The sequence below is a fragment of the Lepidochelys kempii genome, chromosome 1, assembly GCF_965140285.1.
Source record: "Lepidochelys kempii isolate rLepKem1 chromosome 1, rLepKem1.hap1, whole genome shotgun sequence".
Lineage (NCBI taxonomy): Eukaryota > Metazoa > Chordata > Testudines > Cheloniidae > Lepidochelys > Lepidochelys kempii.
Window position 1 is genome coordinate 351,719,413 of NC_136380.1, and position 17,532 is coordinate 351,736,944.

General features: G+C 58.9%; 1 protein-coding gene across 1 annotated transcript in view; it reads left to right on the plus strand.

Moving 5' to 3' along the window:
* Positions 1-16,534, plus strand: part of SND1 (staphylococcal nuclease and tudor domain containing 1) — a 500,999-nt gene extending 484,465 nt beyond the window's left edge. The window contains exons 18-24 of the mRNA XM_073329019.2: positions 4,250-4,391; positions 11,857-11,980; positions 13,948-14,017; positions 14,816-14,929; positions 15,298-15,501; positions 15,846-15,890; positions 16,167-16,534. Of these exons, the coding sequence (XP_073185120.1) occupies positions 4,250-4,391; positions 11,857-11,980; positions 13,948-14,017; positions 14,816-14,929; positions 15,298-15,501; positions 15,846-15,890; positions 16,167-16,232 (765 nt within the window). The 3' untranslated portion in view covers positions 16,233-16,534. The remainder of the gene's footprint in view (positions 1-4,249; positions 4,392-11,856; positions 11,981-13,947; positions 14,018-14,815; positions 14,930-15,297; positions 15,502-15,845; positions 15,891-16,166) is intronic.
* The last annotated feature ends 998 nt before the right edge of the window (positions 16,535-17,532 follow it).

The window sequence follows — 17,532 nt, forward strand, 5'->3', positions numbered from 1 at the left end:
GGCTGGGTGGGGTGAGTGCAGTATGGCCACCCCGTGGTTTGGGGGTGCCTGGAGCCTTGCCGGCGGTGCCATGTTTCAGCGCCGGAGGTGGGGGACGCTGAGCCAGGGGGCTGGAAGGAGCTGAGTGAAGGGGAGTGCACAGCCCAGGGCACTGCGAGCCCGTGAGAACTCGGCCCAGGGACCCGTCCTGCCTGTGCCCAGCGGCGTCTCCCCATGGTGTCAGCGCACAGGGGCCCTGCGGTGGCTTCCAGGGGAGGGCTCCTGCCGGTGCTGGGTGGAGAGGGAGAGTTCCTCGTGCCGCGGCTGACTCAGCGAGGGGCCGTGGCAGGTCACTCCAGGCCCCGTTCTCAGAGGTGGCTGCGTGCCTAGGTACGGGCATCTCCCTCTCGGAGGGGCAGCGCTTTGGTGGCTCCAAAGAGCCCCCGTCACGGGCATGCGGCGCTCTGCAGAGCAGGTCCCGGTCCGAAGCTGGCTGTATTTCAAGGAATCCCTGTTGAGGTTACAGGGACAAACCATCCCGATGAGTCGAAAGAATAGTAAATATGGCAGGCGACCAGCTTGGCTTAATGGTGAAATCCTAGCGGATCTTAAACATAAAAAAGAAGCTTACAAGAAGTGGAAGGTTGGACATATGACCAGGGAAGAGTATAAAAATAATGCTCGGGCATGTAGGAATGAAATCAGGAGAGCCAAATCGCACCTGGAGCTGCAGCTAGCCAGAGATGTTAAGAGTAACAAGAAGGGTTTCTTCAGGTATGTTGGCAACAAGAAGAAAGCCAAGGAAAGTGTGGGCCCCTTACTGAATGAGGGAGGCAACCTAGTGACAGAGGATGTGGAAAAAGCTAATGTACTCAATGCTTTTTTTGCCTCTGTTTTCACTAACAAGATCAGTTCCCAGACTGCTGCGCTGGGCATCACAACATGGGGAAGAGATGGCCAGCCCTCTGTGGAGATAGAGGTGGTTAGGGACTATTTAGAAAAGCTGGACGTGCACAAGTCCATGGGGCCGGACGAGTTGCATCCGAGAGTGCTGAAGGAATTGGCGGCTGTGATTGCAGAGCCATTGGCCATTATCTTTGAAAACTCGTGGCGATCGGGGGAAGTCCTGGATGACTGGAAAAAGGCTAATGTAGTGCCAATCTTTAAAAAAGGGAAGAAGGAAGATCCTGGGAACTACAGGCCAGTCAGCCTCACCTCAGTCCCTGGAAAAATCATGGAGCAGGTCCTCAAAGAATCAATCCTGAAGCACTTGCATGAGAGGAAAGTGATCAGGAACAGCCAGCATGGATTCACCAAGGGAAGGTCATGCCTGACTAATCTAATCGCCTTTTATGATGAGATTACTGGTTCTGTGGATGAAGGGAAAGCAGTGGATGTATTGTTTCTTGACTTTAGCAAAGCTTTTGACACGGTCTCCCACAGTATTCTTGTCAGCAAGTTAAGGAAGTTGCGGATGATACTAAACTGGGAGGAGTGGTAGATACGCTGGAGGGGAGGGATAGGATACAGAGGGACCTAGACAAATTGGAGGATTGGGCCAAAAGAAATCTGATGAGGTTCAATAAGGATAAGTGCAGGGTCCTGCACTTAGGATGGAAGAACCCAATGCACCGCTACAGAGTAGGGACCGAATGGCTAGGCAGCAGTTCTGCGGAAAAGGATCTAGGGGTGACAGTGGGCGAGAAGCTGGATATGAGTCAGCAGTGTGCCCTTGTTGCCAAGAAGGCCAATGGCATTTTGGGATGTATAAGTAGGGGCATAGCGAGCAGATCGAGGGACGTGATCGTTCCTCTCTATTCGACATTGGTGAGGCCTCATCTGGAGTACTGTGTCCAGTTTTGGGCCCCACACTACAAGAAGGATGTGGATAAATTGGAGAGAGTCCAGCGAAGGGCAACAAAAATGATTAGGGGACTGGAACACATGAGTTATGAGGAGAGGCTGAGGGAGCTGGGATTGTTTAGCCTGCAGAAGAGAAGAATGAGGGGGGATTTGATAGCTGCTTTCAACTACCTGAAAGGGGGTTCCAAAGAGGATGGCTCTAGACTGTTCTCAATGGTAGCAGATGACAGAACGAGGAGTAATGGTCTCAAGTTGCAGTGGGGGAGGTTTAGATTGGATATTAGGAATAACTTTTTCACTAGGAGGGTGGTGAAACACTGGAATGCGTTACCTAGGGAGGTGGTAGAATCTCCTTCCTTAGAGGTTTTTAAGGTCAGGCTTGACAAAGCCCTGGCTGGGATGATTTAACTGGGAATTGGTCCTGCTTCGAGCAGGGGGTTGGACTAGATGACCTTCTGGGGTCCCTTCCAACCCTGATATTCTATGATTCTATGAAGCAGGCGCCTCGTCTGCCTGGCTGCTCCCCTGCCCCAACACTGGTGTCTGAGGGGGGCCGCGCCAGCCATGCCCTTTCCGTGGCCCCAGGTGGCACCCTGGGCTGCAGCTCGCTCGCTGGTCTTCTTGCTTTGCCCGAGCCTGGTCTCTGGTGTCCATGGCGTGCCCCCAGCCTGTGCGGAGCTGTCTGGGCTGGCCAGTGGTCTGCCAGGAGTGAGAAAGGTCAGTCCATGGGTCAGGTTGATCCATTCTTGTTGCTCAGGCTGGTTCTGATCCGATCCTTCCTCCTCACTGCCGTGAGCCGGGGCAGCTCCATCCAACTTGGCCGTGCCGGTAACCCAGCTGCATGGCCTGCAGGCTCTGGGTGCCCCCTCCGTCCAGGGCTGGGGACTCACCTGCTCTCTGCAGGGAGCCAGCCTGTGCCGTTCTCGAGGGCAACTGGATGTGGGGCCGGGATAGCTGGGGTCTGCTCCCCGGCAGCTGCTCCCTCATCTCAGCCCCCGACCCTGTCTGCTGCGTAGACGAGCGTGGGGGGGTTTCTGCTCCCCGTGGCAGCAGGGGTGTGTGCGTTCTGCTGCGCCCGCAAACTCGGCTGGCCTGTGTCGCTGGCCGCCTGTGACAGACCCCGCTGCTCGTTCAGCCTCCGAGCGACTGGATTGGACTTGACACGCTGTCACGTCCAATCAGCGTCCCAGCCCGTTCCTGCCATCCTGAACGCCGGGGTGATGGCTCCGCTCAGCGCAGGGCTAGGGGAGCGCCAGGCGGGGCGAGGAGAGGTCACCGCTCGACAGCTGCGCCCTTCCCAGGACGTGGGCATGGGCCGGGCTGGCTGGGCACTGCCCCTTGCAGGGCACCTGAGCCGCACTGGCTCCAGCCGGGGTTGGTAGGGTGGTACTGCCATTCCGGCATCTCCCAGCTGCCTGGCCATGCCCTGGGGCCCGTGCTGCGCCCTGTCTATCTGGTCTGTGCTACCCCAGGGTCCTTCCCCCTCCCGGTGGCTCCAGGCCATGGGCTGCTGCATCTGGTGTGAATCCAGAGTCACCCAGGAGCAGGTGGTGAAGCCGGAGCAGAGTCTGGCCCGGAGAAAGGGAGCTTTGGATGATTAATAACACACGGGTGCTAGGAGCCCTCCCCTCTGAGCTCCCCGGGCGGCCCTGAGGCTGCCAGTTCCTGTACGGTCCCGAGCATGCACCAACGTTGGTCCGGTTGGCCCCCGGCCAGGGACGGCCCCAATCTTTTTGGGGGGAGTGCGTTGGGTTTGGGTTAATAGACAGGCGGGCCTCTCCACACACGGGGCTGCAGCGTCAAAGGCCTGGACACCTGGCGGGCTGCAGGATGGGCCCATCAGCTCTGGGAAAATCTGGTGCCAGAAATAAGATAGGACCCCAGCCTGGAGAGGTGGCTGAGTCCGTAGCAGGCAGGGCTGTGTCTCCCAGTATCTGGGCCCTGCCCTGCTGGGGAATGAACCCGCACCTAGTGCCAGCGGGGTGGGGAGCGAGTTGGCCGTGCTGGTTGTGGCTGGCTCCCTTCCCTGCACCAGCTCTCCAGGTGCCCACTGGGGTCTAGTGGTTAGACGAGAGGCCTGGGAGTCAGGACTCCTGGGTTCAGTTCCTGGTGCTGCTGCAGGAGTGCTCTGTGCCTGTGGAGAGAGCCCTTCACCCACCCTGTGCCTCAGTTTCCCCACCTAGAACACAGTGGGGTCCCAGGCAGGGCTGTTGCATAGCTGTGTGGGGAGCCCCATGGGACTCCAGCGGTGCCAGCCCTGGGCTCCCGGGAGCAGAGGCTGCACCGTGCACTGGGTCAGCGCTGGGCCGGGGGGTCCCGTGGAGAACAACTCGGGTTGACACCCTGATCCCATTTCAGTGCCCCTCGCCCGCTCCGTCTCTCAGCCCCAGTCTCCTCTCCCCGGCAGGTCTGGTCCCAGTATGAGGAGGCGCCGGCGGAGGAGATGATGCCAGTGCTGGAGGAGAAGGCGCGAACCACCAGCTACAAGCCTGTCTTCGTGACGGAGATCACCGACGAGCTGCACTTCTACGTGCAGGACGTGGAGACAGGTGCGGGGCGGCTCCCGAGCCCAGCCTTGGGGCATGGGGGGCGATCGTGTAACCGCAGTGGGGTGGGACAAGGCTGCGGGGAGACCCATTCCCCAGTGGGGCAGGATTGCCCCCACTCCCCTCTCCTTCCTCTGGGGCCTGTGGGCAGCTGTTCCCGTCTGGCTGGGAGCTGCGAGCTCAGGGACCAGCCATGAGGAATCAGAGCTGAGTCACAGAGGGCCCGTCCCCCCCGGCATCTCCACTGCTCCCTGCCCAGCTGGGCCGGGTGAGGCCATGTGGCCACCAGCAGGGTGTGGGCAGCACCAGGCCCTCAGTAACGAGTGGAGCCGCCGAGCGAGGCCTGGATGGGGGCCTCTCCCCACGCTCATGCCCGTAGCTGCACCAGCTCCTCTTGCAGCTTGGCCCGCCTGGGCATTGGCTACATGAGGGGCCGTGCAGCAGAGCCGGGGAGGGCCATGGGGCAGGACAGGCTCATGGGGAGGGTGGGTGATGGGGTTGGGGCCACGGGGAGCAGCTCGGCTACTTCCCCTCCTCTGGCCAGCAGGGGCGAGGCTCCAGCTCCCCAGAAGCTGCCCGGTCTGTCCAGCCATCTCCCTGCAGCCTGGGTGCTGCCGCTCTGCTTCCTCCATACCGCTATTCCTCCCCCGCCCTGTTTAATTACAAGGTGATGATGGTAGGGAGCCCGGGGCCGGCCTGGCGCAGCAATGGAGCCCTGCAGTGCCACCCCAATACTCACTGAATAGATGCCAGGCCCAGCCCTGCGAGAGGTGTGCTCACCCCCTGGCAGAGCTGGGAATAGAACCCAGGAGTCCTGACTCCCAGACTTCCCTGCTGTAACCACTAGACCCCACTTCCCTCCCAAAGCCAGGAACCAGAACCCAGGAGGGGGGTGTCACGCAGTCCCGGGGCGATGCTCTGGAACTGCTCCCTACGAAGCCAGGCAGGACTCGGGTGAAGTCTCCTCTCTGTGAGCAGCCTGTCTGCAGGACACACGGCTCACACAGCTTCCCCCTTCCTGGGTCTGACCTTGGAGCATTCAGCCTTCTCTGCCCCTCCGCGCGCTTCCCACAGCGAGTCCGCCCAGGCGGAGTCCTGGGGAAGCCAGAGGGTCCTGCCCCACAACTCCGTAGACAGGACTCTTAGCCAGCCAGTAAAACAGAGGTTTATTAGACGACAGGAACATGGTCTAAAACAGAAGTTGTAGGTGCAGAGAACAGGACCCCTCAGCTGGGTCCATTTTGGGGGGCAGTGAGTCTGCACTTCACTCCTCGTCCCCAGCCAGCCCCAAACTGACTCTCCCTCCAGCCCCCCCTCCTCTGGGCTTTGTCCCTTTCTTGGGCCAGGAGGTCACCGGATCCCTTTGTTCTCCAACCCTTTAGCTCTCACCTTGCAGGGGGGAAGGACCAGGCCACTAGGTGCCAGGAAACAGGGTATTGGCCATTCTCTGTGTCCAGACCCCTGCACACACCTAATGTAATGATCATACACCCTTATCCCACCACCTAGATATTTAAGAACTGCCTAGGGGAAACTGAGGCACCCCCACAGTATTCAGAAGAAACATTAAGAACAGTCCCTCTTCGTCACAGGGGGGTGGGAGTGACACCCAGCCCTGCTCCACCCCCAGCTCTGCTCCAGCCCCAGCCCAGCTTTGGCCCACAGCTGCAGCTCTGCTCCCGGTGCCCCCAGCCCCAGCCTCGCACCGACTGCAGATCCACTCCCCGCCACAGCCCTGCCCACAGCCACGGCTCCGTTCCTGGTCCCAGCCTTGAACCAGACCATGGCTCCATTCCTGGCCCCAGACCCACCCCCAGCTGCAGCCCCAGCCTCGGCCCCCTTACCTCTGTCTGCACCTTCTTCCCCTCCCGAGCCATGTCCCTGCTCCTGGCTCCCAAGAGGGTGGGGGGGTGCGGACAAGGGTAAAGCGGGGCGTGACCGTGAAAAGTTTGGGGAGCGCTGGTTTAAAGGCTTTGAAACCTGCCTTGGAGTGAGAGGCTTGAGCTCAGGCTGTTCAGCATCACAGAGACGCGGCGAAGGGGTGACCTGATCCCAGTCTGTCGGCACCTACCTGGGGATAGGTATTTGCTCAGGGGCTCGTCGGCTTAGCAGAAGGAGGTCGAACGCGATCCCAGGGCGGGAAGCTGCAGCAAGACCAATTTAGGCGGTTGAACGGGGAGAGTAAATAATCAGTGGAATACTGTACCGAGGCTCGGGGGGCATTATTTGGAAACGAAGGGTGGCTCTGCTCTGGTTCGGGGCAGTGCCATGCCTGCGTCATGCGTCAGACAGGAGGGTCTGGCCCTGTAAGGAGCCGCCGCAGCATCGGTGCAAAGCAGCCTGGGGCCGGGGTTACCGGGGGCACCGCGAGCTCCGCCGCGTGGCTGTCTGCAGTGTGTTTGTGTTTGGTGCTTACGTGCTGGGTGCTGAGCTTGTGTCTGTCTGTCTGTCTGTCCGAAGGACCGTGTGCTGTGGCCGGCAGTTGGAAGCTGTGAGCTTCTAAACAAGGTTTGAAATCTAGACGCCTCTGTTCATTGGCTGAGCCTTAGTCGGGGGCGGGGCTATCAAGGAGGCCGGGCTTTATAAAGCAGTGAGCGTGCGACCAGGGGCCGCTAACAGGGAGTTTCGAGAGGGAGTTTCGCAGGGGAGTGGGAAGGGGGTGAGGTACACTTGCCATTCTTTAAAACCTTTACACTAAATTATAATCAAAACTTCTTGATTTAAACCAAAACCCTATCATTAACCCAGGCAGCTGTAGGAGAGAATGCAGGCAGAAGCCCAGCAGCCGAGTGGGGGCTCTCCTGTTCATTGTACTCAGTGTAGCATGTGTGATTACCTGCCCGGTGGGCGGGTGGCGTATGTGTGCATTTGGTGCAAGGAGCTCCTGGCCCTCAGAGACCATGTACAGGCTTTGGGGCCACGGTGGCGGAACTGGAGGGGCTAAGAGAGGCAGAGAAGTAAGTTGATGAGGCTTTCCAGGACACACTAGATTTGTCCCACCTCCGGTCAGACAGCCCCTGCGCTGTTAAGGAGGATGAAAGGCTCAGAGAATGAGAGCAGTTAACGGGAACAGAGGGAAACCTTCCCATAGTTGGGACCCCCCTTCCAGATGATGATGGGGTATCCTCTCGCACTGAGGTTACCTCTCCGGGGGAGGGAACTCCAGTCATTAGGAGAAGGCAGGTGTTAGTAATGGGAGATTGGATCATTAGAAACATAGAGAGCTGGGTTTGTGATGACCGGGAGAACCGTATGGTGACTTGCCTGCCTGGTGCGAAGGTTGCAGATCTCTCAAGGTATCTAGATAGGCTTATGTGGAGCGCTGGGGAGGAGCCAGTGGTCATGGCACATGTAGGTACCAGTGACGTAGGGAAGGGTAGGAGAGACGTCCTGGAGGCCAAATTTAGGCTGCTAGGAAAGAGACTGAAATCCAGGCCCTCTAGGGTGGCGTTCTCAGAAATGCTTCCAGTTCCAGGCGCAGGGCCAGGTGGGCAGGCAGAGCTTCAGAGTCGCAATGTGTGGATGAGACGATGGTGTCGGGAGGAGGAGTTTAGATTTATTAGGAACTGGGGGAACTTTTGGGATGGGGAAGCCTATACAGGAAGGATGGGCTCCACCTAAACCAGAGTGGATCCAGGCTGCTGCTGGCACTAAACATTACAAAGATTGCAGAGCTGTTTTTAAACTAAGAGATGGGGGAAAGCCGATGGCTGCAGAGGTGCACGTGGATCAGACAGAGACTTCTCTTAGAGGAGAGTCTATTGATAGAGATTCTCTAGGGGTTAGTCAGGAGGAGAGGATGGAAGAGGACAAAGTATGGGCCAGATGAGACGAGAAACATTCACACAAAGAATCTGACACATCAGAAAAGGGCAGACAGATAAACAGTGACAAGTTTTTAAAGTGCTTGTACACAAATGCTAGAAGTCTAAATAATAAGATGGGTGAACTAGACTGCCTCGTGTTAATCATAGAGTCATAGAATAATCAGGGTTGGAAGGGACCTCAGGAGGTCATCTAGTCCAAGCCCCTGCTCAAAGCAGGACCAGTCCCCAACTAAATCATCCCAGCCAGGGCTTTGTCAAGCCTGATCTTAAAAATCTCTAAGGAAGGAGAATCCACCACCTCCCTAGGTAACACATTCCAGTGTTTCACCACCCTCCTAGTGAAAAAATTTTTCCTAAATCCAACCTAAACCTCCCCCACTGCAACTTGAGACCATTACTCCTCGTTCTGTCATCTGCCACCACTGAGAACAGTCTAGATCCATCCTCTTTGGAACCCCCTTTCAGGTAGTTGAAAGCAGCTATCAAATCCCCCCTCATTCTTCTCTTCCACAGACTAAACAATCCCAGTTCCCTCAGCCTCTCCTCATAACTCATGTGTTCCAGCCCCCGAATCATTTTTGTTGCCCTCCGCTGGACGCTTTCCAATTTTTCCACATCCTTCTTGTAGTGTGGGGCCCAAAACTGGACACAGTACTCCAGATGAGGCCTTGCCAATGTCGAATAAAGGGGAATGATCACGTCCCTCCATCTGCTGGCAGTGCAGCTACTTATACATCCCAAAATGCCATTGGCCTTCTTGGCAATAAGGGCACACTGTTGACTCATATCCAGCTTCTCGTCCACTGTAACCCCTAGGTCCTTTCTGCAGAACTGCTGCCGAGCCATTTGGTCCCTAGTATGTAGCGGTGCATGGGATTCTTCTGTCCTAAGTGCAGGACTCTGATGAGGTTCAACAAGGACAAGTGCAGATTTCTTTTGGCCCAATCCTCCAATTTGTCTAGGTCCCTCTGTATCCTATCCCTCCCCTCCAGCGTATCTACCTCTCCTCCCAGTTTAGTGTCATCTGAAAACTTGCTGAGGGTGCAATCCACACCATCCTCCAGATCATTAATGAAGATATTGAACAAAACCAGCCCCAGGATCAACCCTTGGGGCACTCCGCTTTATACCAGCTGCCAGCTAGACATGGAGCCATTGATCATTACCCATTGAGCCCGACAATCTAGCCAGCTTTCTATCCACCTTATAGTCCATTCATCCAGCCCATACTTCTTTAACTTGCTGGCAAGAATACCGTGGGAGACAGTGTCAAAAGCTTTGCTGAAGTCAAGGGACAACCCGTCCACTGCTTTCCCCTCATCCACAGAGCCAGTTATCTCGTCATAGAAGGCAATTAGATTAATCAGGCATGACTTGCCCTTGGTGAATCCATGCTGACTGTTCCTGATCACTGTCCTCTCCTCTAAGTGCTTCAGAATTGATTCCTTGAGGACCTGCTCCAGGATTTTTCCAGGGATTGAGGTGAGGCTGACTGGCCTGTAGTTCCCCAGATCCTCCTCCTTCCCTTTTTTAAAGATGGGCACTACATTAACCTTTTTCCAGTCGTCTGGGACCTTTCCGATCGCCATGAGTTTTCAAAGATAATGGCCAATGGCTCTGCAATCACATCCGCCAACTCCTTTAGCACTCTCGGGTGCAGTGCATCCGGCTCCATGGACTTGTGCTCGTCCAGCTTTTCTAAATAGTCCCGAACCACTTCTTTCTCCACAGAGGGCTGGTCACCTCCTCCCCATGCTGTGCTGCCCAGTGCAGCCATCTGGGAGCTGACCTTGTTCGTGAAGACAGAGGCAAAAAAAGCATTGAGTACATTAGCTTTTTTCACATCCTTTGCACTAGGTTGCCTCCCCCATTCAGTAAGTTGCTAACATACCTGAAGAAACCCTTCTTGTTACTCTTAACATCTCTTGCTAGCTGCAACTCCAGGCGTGATTTGGGCTTCCTGATTTCACTCCCGCATGCCTGAGCAATATTTTTATACTCCTCCCTGGTCATTAACCTTGCTGGTTAAAGGAGGATATTGATATAACAGGCATCACATAAACCTGGTGGAGTGAGGACAATCAATGGGACACAATCATTCTGGGGTACAAAATATATCGGAAGGACAGAACAGGTCATGCGGGGGGGGGCACTATATGTGAAAAAAAATGTAGAATCAAATGAAATAAAAATCTTAAATGAATCCACATGTAATTGGTTGGTTTCTAAGGTGCCACAAGTACTCCTTTTCTTTCTCTATGGATTTCCAGAAAGCCTTTGACAAGGTCTCTTACCAAAGGCTCTTACGTAAATTAAGTTGTCATGGGATAAGAGGGAAGATCCTTTCATGGATTGAGACCTGGTTAAAAGACAGGGAACAAAGGGTAGGAATAAATGGTAAATTTTCAGAATGGAGAGGGGTAACTAGTGGTGTTCCCCAAGGGTCAGTCCTAGGACCAATCCTATTCAACCTATTCATAAATGATCTGGAGAAAGGGGTAAACACTGAGGTGGCAAAGTTTGCAGATGATACTAAACTGCTCAAGATAGTTAAGACCAAAGCAGACTGTGAAAAACTTCAAAAAGATCTCACAAAACTAAGTGATTGGGCAACAAAATGGCAAATGAAATTTAATGGGGATAAATGTAAAGTCAAGCACATTGGGAAAAATAACCCCAACTGTACATACAATATGACGGGGAGCTAATTTAGCTACAGCTGATCAGGAGAAAGATCTTGGAGTCATCGTGGATAGTTCTCTGAAGACGTCCACGCAGTGTGCAGCAGCCGTCCAAAAAGCAAACGAGATGTTAGGAATCATTAAAAAAGGGATAGAGAATAAGACGGAGAATATCTTATTGCCCTTATATAAATCCATGGTACGCCCACATCTTGAATACTGCATAGAGATGGGGTCTCCTCATCCCCAAAAAGATAGACTGGCATCAGAAAAGGGCAACTAAAATGATTCGGGGTTTGGAACGGGTCCCCTCTGAGGAGAGATTAAAGAGGTGAGGACTTTTCAGCTTGGAAAAGAGGAGACTAAGGGGGGATAGGATAGAGGTCTATAAAATCATGAGTGGTGTGGAGAAAGTGAATAAGGGAAAGTTATTTACTTGTTCCTATAATATAAGAACTAGGGGCCCCCAAATGAAATTAATGGGCAGCAGGTTTAAAACAAATAAAAGGAAGTTCTTCTTCACTCAGTGCACAGTCAACCTGTGGAACTCCTTGCCTGAGGAGGTTGTGAAGGCTAGGACTATAACGGGGTTTAAAAGAGAACTGGATAAATTCATGGAGGTTAAGTGCATTAATGGCTATTAGCCAGGATAGGTAAGAAATGGTGTCCCTAGCGTCTGTTTGTCAGAGGGTGGAGAGGGATGGCAGGAGAGAGATCACTAGATCATTACCTGTTAGGTTCACTCCCTCTGGGGCACCTGGCATTGGCCACTGTCAGTAGACAGGATACCGGGCTGGATGGACCTTTGGTCTGACCCAGTCTGGCCATTCTTATGTTCTTATGTTATGTTCTAATTAAACCCAGCCAGGCCGCTCGCTCTGCACTTAGTGCCCAGGCAGCCTGGCCCTTGGACTGGCTCTGACAGGTGCCCCCTGCCTGACCAGGTCTCTCCCCCTGCAGGGACCCAGCTGGAGAAGCTGATGGAGAATATGAGAAGCGAGATCGCCAGCCACCCGCCCGTGGAAGGGTCCTACATGCCGCGCCGCGGGGACTACTGCATCGCTAAGTTTGTGGATGGGGAATGGTGAGCCACGGAGCTGCCCTCACAGCAGTCCCTGGGCCGGGCACGGAGCCACGTGGCCAGCTGGGGGGCGTCCTCTCCCCATGGACGTGGGGGCAGGGCTCTGGCTGCAGCGCCGCTGGGCATGCGCTGGATACACCAGCTCCTGCTGAATGCCATGCCTGAGAATAGTGCCCCGGGAGCCAGGGCTGGGCCTTAGCCCAGGAGGGGGTGCTGGCTCAGTGCAGTAATACGGGGCGGGGTGGACACAGGAGGAGGGCTGTCCCCATCCCAGCCGTGTCTGTTCACCCTGCAGCCTCCCAGGGCAGGATGGGAGGGTTCGGGAACCGCTGGCCCCAGGCCCAGCAGGGGGATCGCTGGCAGGCAAGAGCCAGGGCAGCTCGGGGACGGGGGGAGGGTAGAACTGAACTGGTGCCAAGAATGCCTGTGGTGGGGGTCGCACCTCTCTGAGTGGGGAGGAGAGACCTCACACCAGCTTTCTCTGTGGGGTGTCAGTGGAATCCAGGTCACAGCGAGCAGCCACAGCCAGTCATGCCCAGCAGAGCCGGCCCGGGGCCCACGTCCCTGAGATGAGCAGGCTCTCAGTGCACGTACACCTCTGCCCCCAGGAATGGTGCCCTCTCCAACCCTGGGGCCAGGCTGGTTGCCGTGGCTGGGAAGGGACCTGGCCCTGAGTGGCACCACCAGACACTGCCCTGCCCCGGCGTGGCACGGCCATAGAGTTCGCTGGTGATGGGACCCTCCTCCATGCTGCAGGGAGAAGCCACCTTCAACCTGGCTGCTAGGCTGCTTCCACCCCCTCCGGGGGCCGCAAGCCCCGACCCACCCTCCTGCTGCTGTGGGGAACAGACAGATGGGAAACGCAGCCCCCGAGTGTGCTGGGCAGCTGGGGGAGGCGGGGAGCTTGCCAGCACCTGGGCAGCTGTGAGTGGCGTTGACGTTGCTGATGCTGTGGGACAGCTGTGTTCACACCTCGGCACTGCGGGTCCCAGCCAGCTGCACCCCCGCCCCCTCCCCGCCCCATGCGGCGGAGCACGAGCCGGGGGGGCGCTCAGCTGTGCCTTGGTCTGAACCCCCAGCAGCGGCATCTCTGCTCCAACCTGCCTTACCCTCCTCGCCCCCCGCTCCAGCAGGGCAGCCCCCATTCTATCTGCACTGGCTCCTGCAGCCCCCTCTGGCGGGCATCGCCCCCTGCTGGGCGCTAAGCAAAGCTGGGGCCTCGGCAGGGGCTCGGGTGGAGGCTGCTGTTTGCTCTCACACCCAGGGAAGGCCAGTGGGGGTTCCCTCTGGCAGGCCCAGGCCTCCGCCTGGTGAGGAGGGGGCGCTCAGTGAGGGGCTCTGCGCCTGCCCCCCTGGAATCAGCTGCTGCTCCGGAGGCCTGCACTGGGGTGCAGATCTCTCCCGGGGGGCTCTGTGCAGGGACTCCGTGCCCAGCTCCCGGAGAGCCACGCGGGGCGCGCCAGGCCCAGCACACAGTCAGTGGCTGCCAGGCTCTCGGTTCTGTCTCCCGCTGCCTCGGTGGGAAGAAGCCTGGCTCTGTGGTAGGGCAAAGCTGAGGTGTCTGTCCCACCATTGGCGTCTCTGTCGGTGCAAAGCCCCAGCCGGATCTGCCGGCTAATTACCTCCATGGCGAGCGTGTTGGTTTAAGCAGCGCACATCAATCTGTTCATTAGTCGCGGTGCTTTATGCTCCAAGGGCCCATTAATCTGTTCCTCCCCTCTCGGCTGCTGGGCTGGCTGCTCATCTGGGCGTGGAGCCTGGCCAGGGGGCAGGTACAGCAGGGGAGGGGCAGCACTGGGGGGTCTGAGCAGGGCTGGGTTCGGGCTGGACCTCCGGAGCCCACTGGGGGGTCTGTCTAGGGGGCTCTCTGCCCCAGTCGGTCTCTCTCTCGGTCCCGTCGGCCTGGTCCTGTCTGTTGCGTGGCTGGGGCGTGTGGGCGTGATCTCTCACCCGTGTTCCCTGCTGGCCAGGTACCGGGCCCGCGTGGAGAAGGTGGAGTCACCAGCCAGGGTGCACATCTTCTACATCGACTACGGCAACGTGAGTACCTGGCCCCTCCATGGGGACACCGTGGCCAGCTGGGCGGCCGCCGGCACGTTGACCACCCCAGCGGCCTGGCTAAGCAGAGCCAGCGGCAGGGCCGCTTGCCTCCAGCACGACCAGACCTGGGCGCTTTGAGATCCGCAGGGCAGAGCCGTGCACAGGAGGCCCCCTCGTTGCCCACTCAGCCCCAGCCTTGGGCTGGTGGTTGCCAAAGCTTGGCTCCCCTCCCGCACCCTGCTGTCAGTTCCCGGGGTCATCGCACGATGGCCAGGCCGAGTCCTGCACCCGGCAGCTGTGTCTGGGCCTGGGGGCCGCGGGGCAATCTGCCACGGCTCGGTGCCTAGGCTCGGCGGCTTTCCCTCCCCAGCCACCACGGGAGAGCTTAGGGGCACGGGTGTCAGCAGCGAGCTGACGAAGGGCCAAGCCGCAGCGGCCCCAGCGGACGAGCTGAGACGGGAACGCGGGCGCGGGGATCACACGGTTCCAGTGCAGAGGGTCGGAAACCTGCCCACCCACCTGGCACCCAAGCTCTGAGATCCTCGGGCTGGGGGTAAAGCAGCACTGGTCTCCCTGCCCCCACCCTGCTGTGTATCGCCCGGGGCAGGCGCGGCTTGGCTGTTCCCCTCACTGCCACACTCGGGTCCCCGCCTCGGCCGGGCTAGGTGCTCGGCGGGGGGAGATCCTCTGGCCCTGCTGCGCTGCCATGACATGCAGCGGGAGAGCTTGCCCGCCGTGCCGGAGCACCCGCCGCCCTGGGGGGCCCCTGACCCCACAGTCCCTTTGCTCTCTGTGCAGAAGGAGACCCTGCCCTCCACGCGCCTGGGCACCCTGCCGCCTGCCTTCAGCACCCGCATCCTGCCCGCCCAGGCCATCGAGTACAAGTTTGCCTTCATCCAGGTGCCACAGGATGTAAGTATGCAGGGGCAGGGATCCCAGGGGGTGGGGCAGGGGCGGGGCTCCCCATGGAGGTGGAGCGGGGGGCTGCCCATAGGCGCAGGGCCTGGACCCAACCTGCCCAGAGCCCTGCTGCCCACAGTAGACAAAATACATCTCTTCCCGACTCCAGGGAGGGGCCGATCGCATCGGCCAATCTCTCCATGTGTCCATCTCTGTCCAGCCGTCCCTCCCCTTCTCTGTCCGGCTTTGCACACCCCTCCGGCACACTCCACACTGCCCCTGTGCGCTCAGTACCGGGCCTGGCTCCCGATGACGGCTCCGGCCACGCGCATCGTCCGTGCCCAGCCCTGCGGCGACGGTCTCTCTCCCGGCTCTTCCAGGATGACGCGCGTGCCGACGCGGTGGACAGCGTGGTCCGGGACATCCAGAACACCCAGTGCCTGCTGAACGTGGAGCACCTCGGGCCCAGCTGCCCCCAAGTCACCCTGCAGTTCGCCGACTCCAAGGGCGACGTGGGGCTGGGGCTGGTCAAGGAGGGGCTGGTCATGGTGGAGGCGCGGAAGGAGAAGCAGTTCCAGAAAGTGGTACATGAACCCCTCCCCTGCGGAGCGGGAGCAGGATGGGGGGGTCCATGGGCTTGGCCTGCGGCTCTGGCCCAATGTGGGGGAACCACGACTTGAGCCTGACCCGGGCTTTGATGATTTCCTGCTGACACCCCCCCCACACACACACACGCTCACTCACTGGGGGTGACGGGAATTGTCTGACTCAGGCCCCCCACGCTCTGATCTCGCTGCTGAGCTCCCCGGCCCCGGGAATCCCCAGGTGACCTGGCACGGCGGGCAATTGGGGGGCATGGCTCGGGTGGGGCCAGGCCCAGCGGGAGGGAAGCATCCCCATCCCCCGTGACGGCCTTTGTCTCGTGCAGATCACCGAGTACCTGAACGCGCAGGAGCTGGCCAAGACCAACCGGGTGAGTCCAGGCCCCTGCGCCCGGCCCAGATCAGGCTTCGCAGCGGCCTGTCCCCCAGCCCCAGGGCAGCTGGAGCAGGGCCAGTGCTGGCTCCTGCTCTGCAGGGGAGGCCTGAAGGCTGGTTGGGGTGGGGTCAGGTTTGTGTGGGTGGGGAGCACAGTGGGAGGGTCTGGGGGGAGCAGCCAGGCAGGGGGGCCTGTGGGGCAGGGCGGAGGGGGAGCAGGAGGCCTCTCCCCGGCCCAGCACGGCTCTCACCTCTGCCCTTCTCCCCTGCAGCTGAATCTGTGGCGTTATGGCGACTTCCGGGCCGACGACGCGGATGAATTCGGCTACAGCCGCTAGGGGAGGCCCCGGGCTCCGGCCCCACCGCAGCCACCATGCCGCCGTCTCTCCTTCATCTCCTCCCCAGCACCGCCAGCCGCCATGTCACCGCAGGGCCGGGGCCTGGCTCTACATCGCCCCGCCCCCTTGGCCTCGGCTCCACGACCCAGGCAGTGAGCCACTGGGGGTGGGGGTCGGGGGGGGGATCTTGGCCCCCCGCCCCAGTCCGACAAACAGGGGATCTGCCCTTGCCTCTGTCCTGCGTGGAGCCGGCTCTGGCCTGTATTTAAAGCTTTGGAGGCCCAATAAAGTAGTCGAGTGCTGCCCTGTCTCTTTGCGGCCAGGGCCCGCCGGCGTGGGGAGGAGCCGGGGCCTCAGTTAGGTACAAAGGGCCATTTCCGGTTTCCCGGCCTGGCGCGGAGAGGGGGGCTGGCTTGGGAGGGTCTGGGCTGAGGGCGCATGGCCGAGGGGGCAGTCTAGGGGGCCTGGCCTTGTGCACAGGCACACCTGTGAGCAGCCAGGGATGGAACCCAGGAGTCCGGGGGAGAAGGGCCCTTGAGCTGGGAAATGCCAGGCTTACACCAATTCGGGAGGAGGTCAGGTCCTGTGTGGACTGGGGGGGATCCCAGCTGTGATGTGGGGCAGGGCTCCAAGGCTGACTCCCCATTTCTCCTGCCCTCCCCTTGTGCTATGGCTCTGCACCCATCCCCCTTCGGTGGGTGCCCCTGGCCCTCCCTACCCATTGGGGTCCCCCCGGTCTAACTCACTAGATGTCCTGAGGAGCTTGGCCTCATTCAAGGTGAGTCAGGGGTTTATTTGCCTCCCTTCCTCCTCCCAGGGGTGGCCATGCCGTACCCTGGGAGAACAGAGCCAAGGGGAAGCCCGAGCCCGTTGCTGCCTCCTGCAGCTGCCCCAGCCAAGGGGGTCATGGGCTGGGGCGGACAAGGGAACTAGTCCAGCCCCTGCCATGTTCTCCTGAAACGCCGACCCCCTTCCTCCCTGAGCGCCTTGATCCCACACAGGAGCCCTCCTCCTGCCTGTGTCCCCCACTTTGCACCCCAGTGCCAGGCACCCCACCACCATCGCCTGGCCCCGAGCCTCATGGCCCCCCTGGCCCTCCCACCCTGCTGGGCACTACCCTGCCCAAAGTTAGAAAGGGCAAAGCTGTGACCCAGGTAATTACAGGCCTGTCAGTCCGACATCGATCCCGGGCACGGAAATGGAGCAGCTGGTAAGGGTCTGGATTAATAAAGAATGACGGGAGGGTGATGCGATGAATGCAGATCCGTTTGGGGGCATGGGGATGGAGCTGGCATTGTTC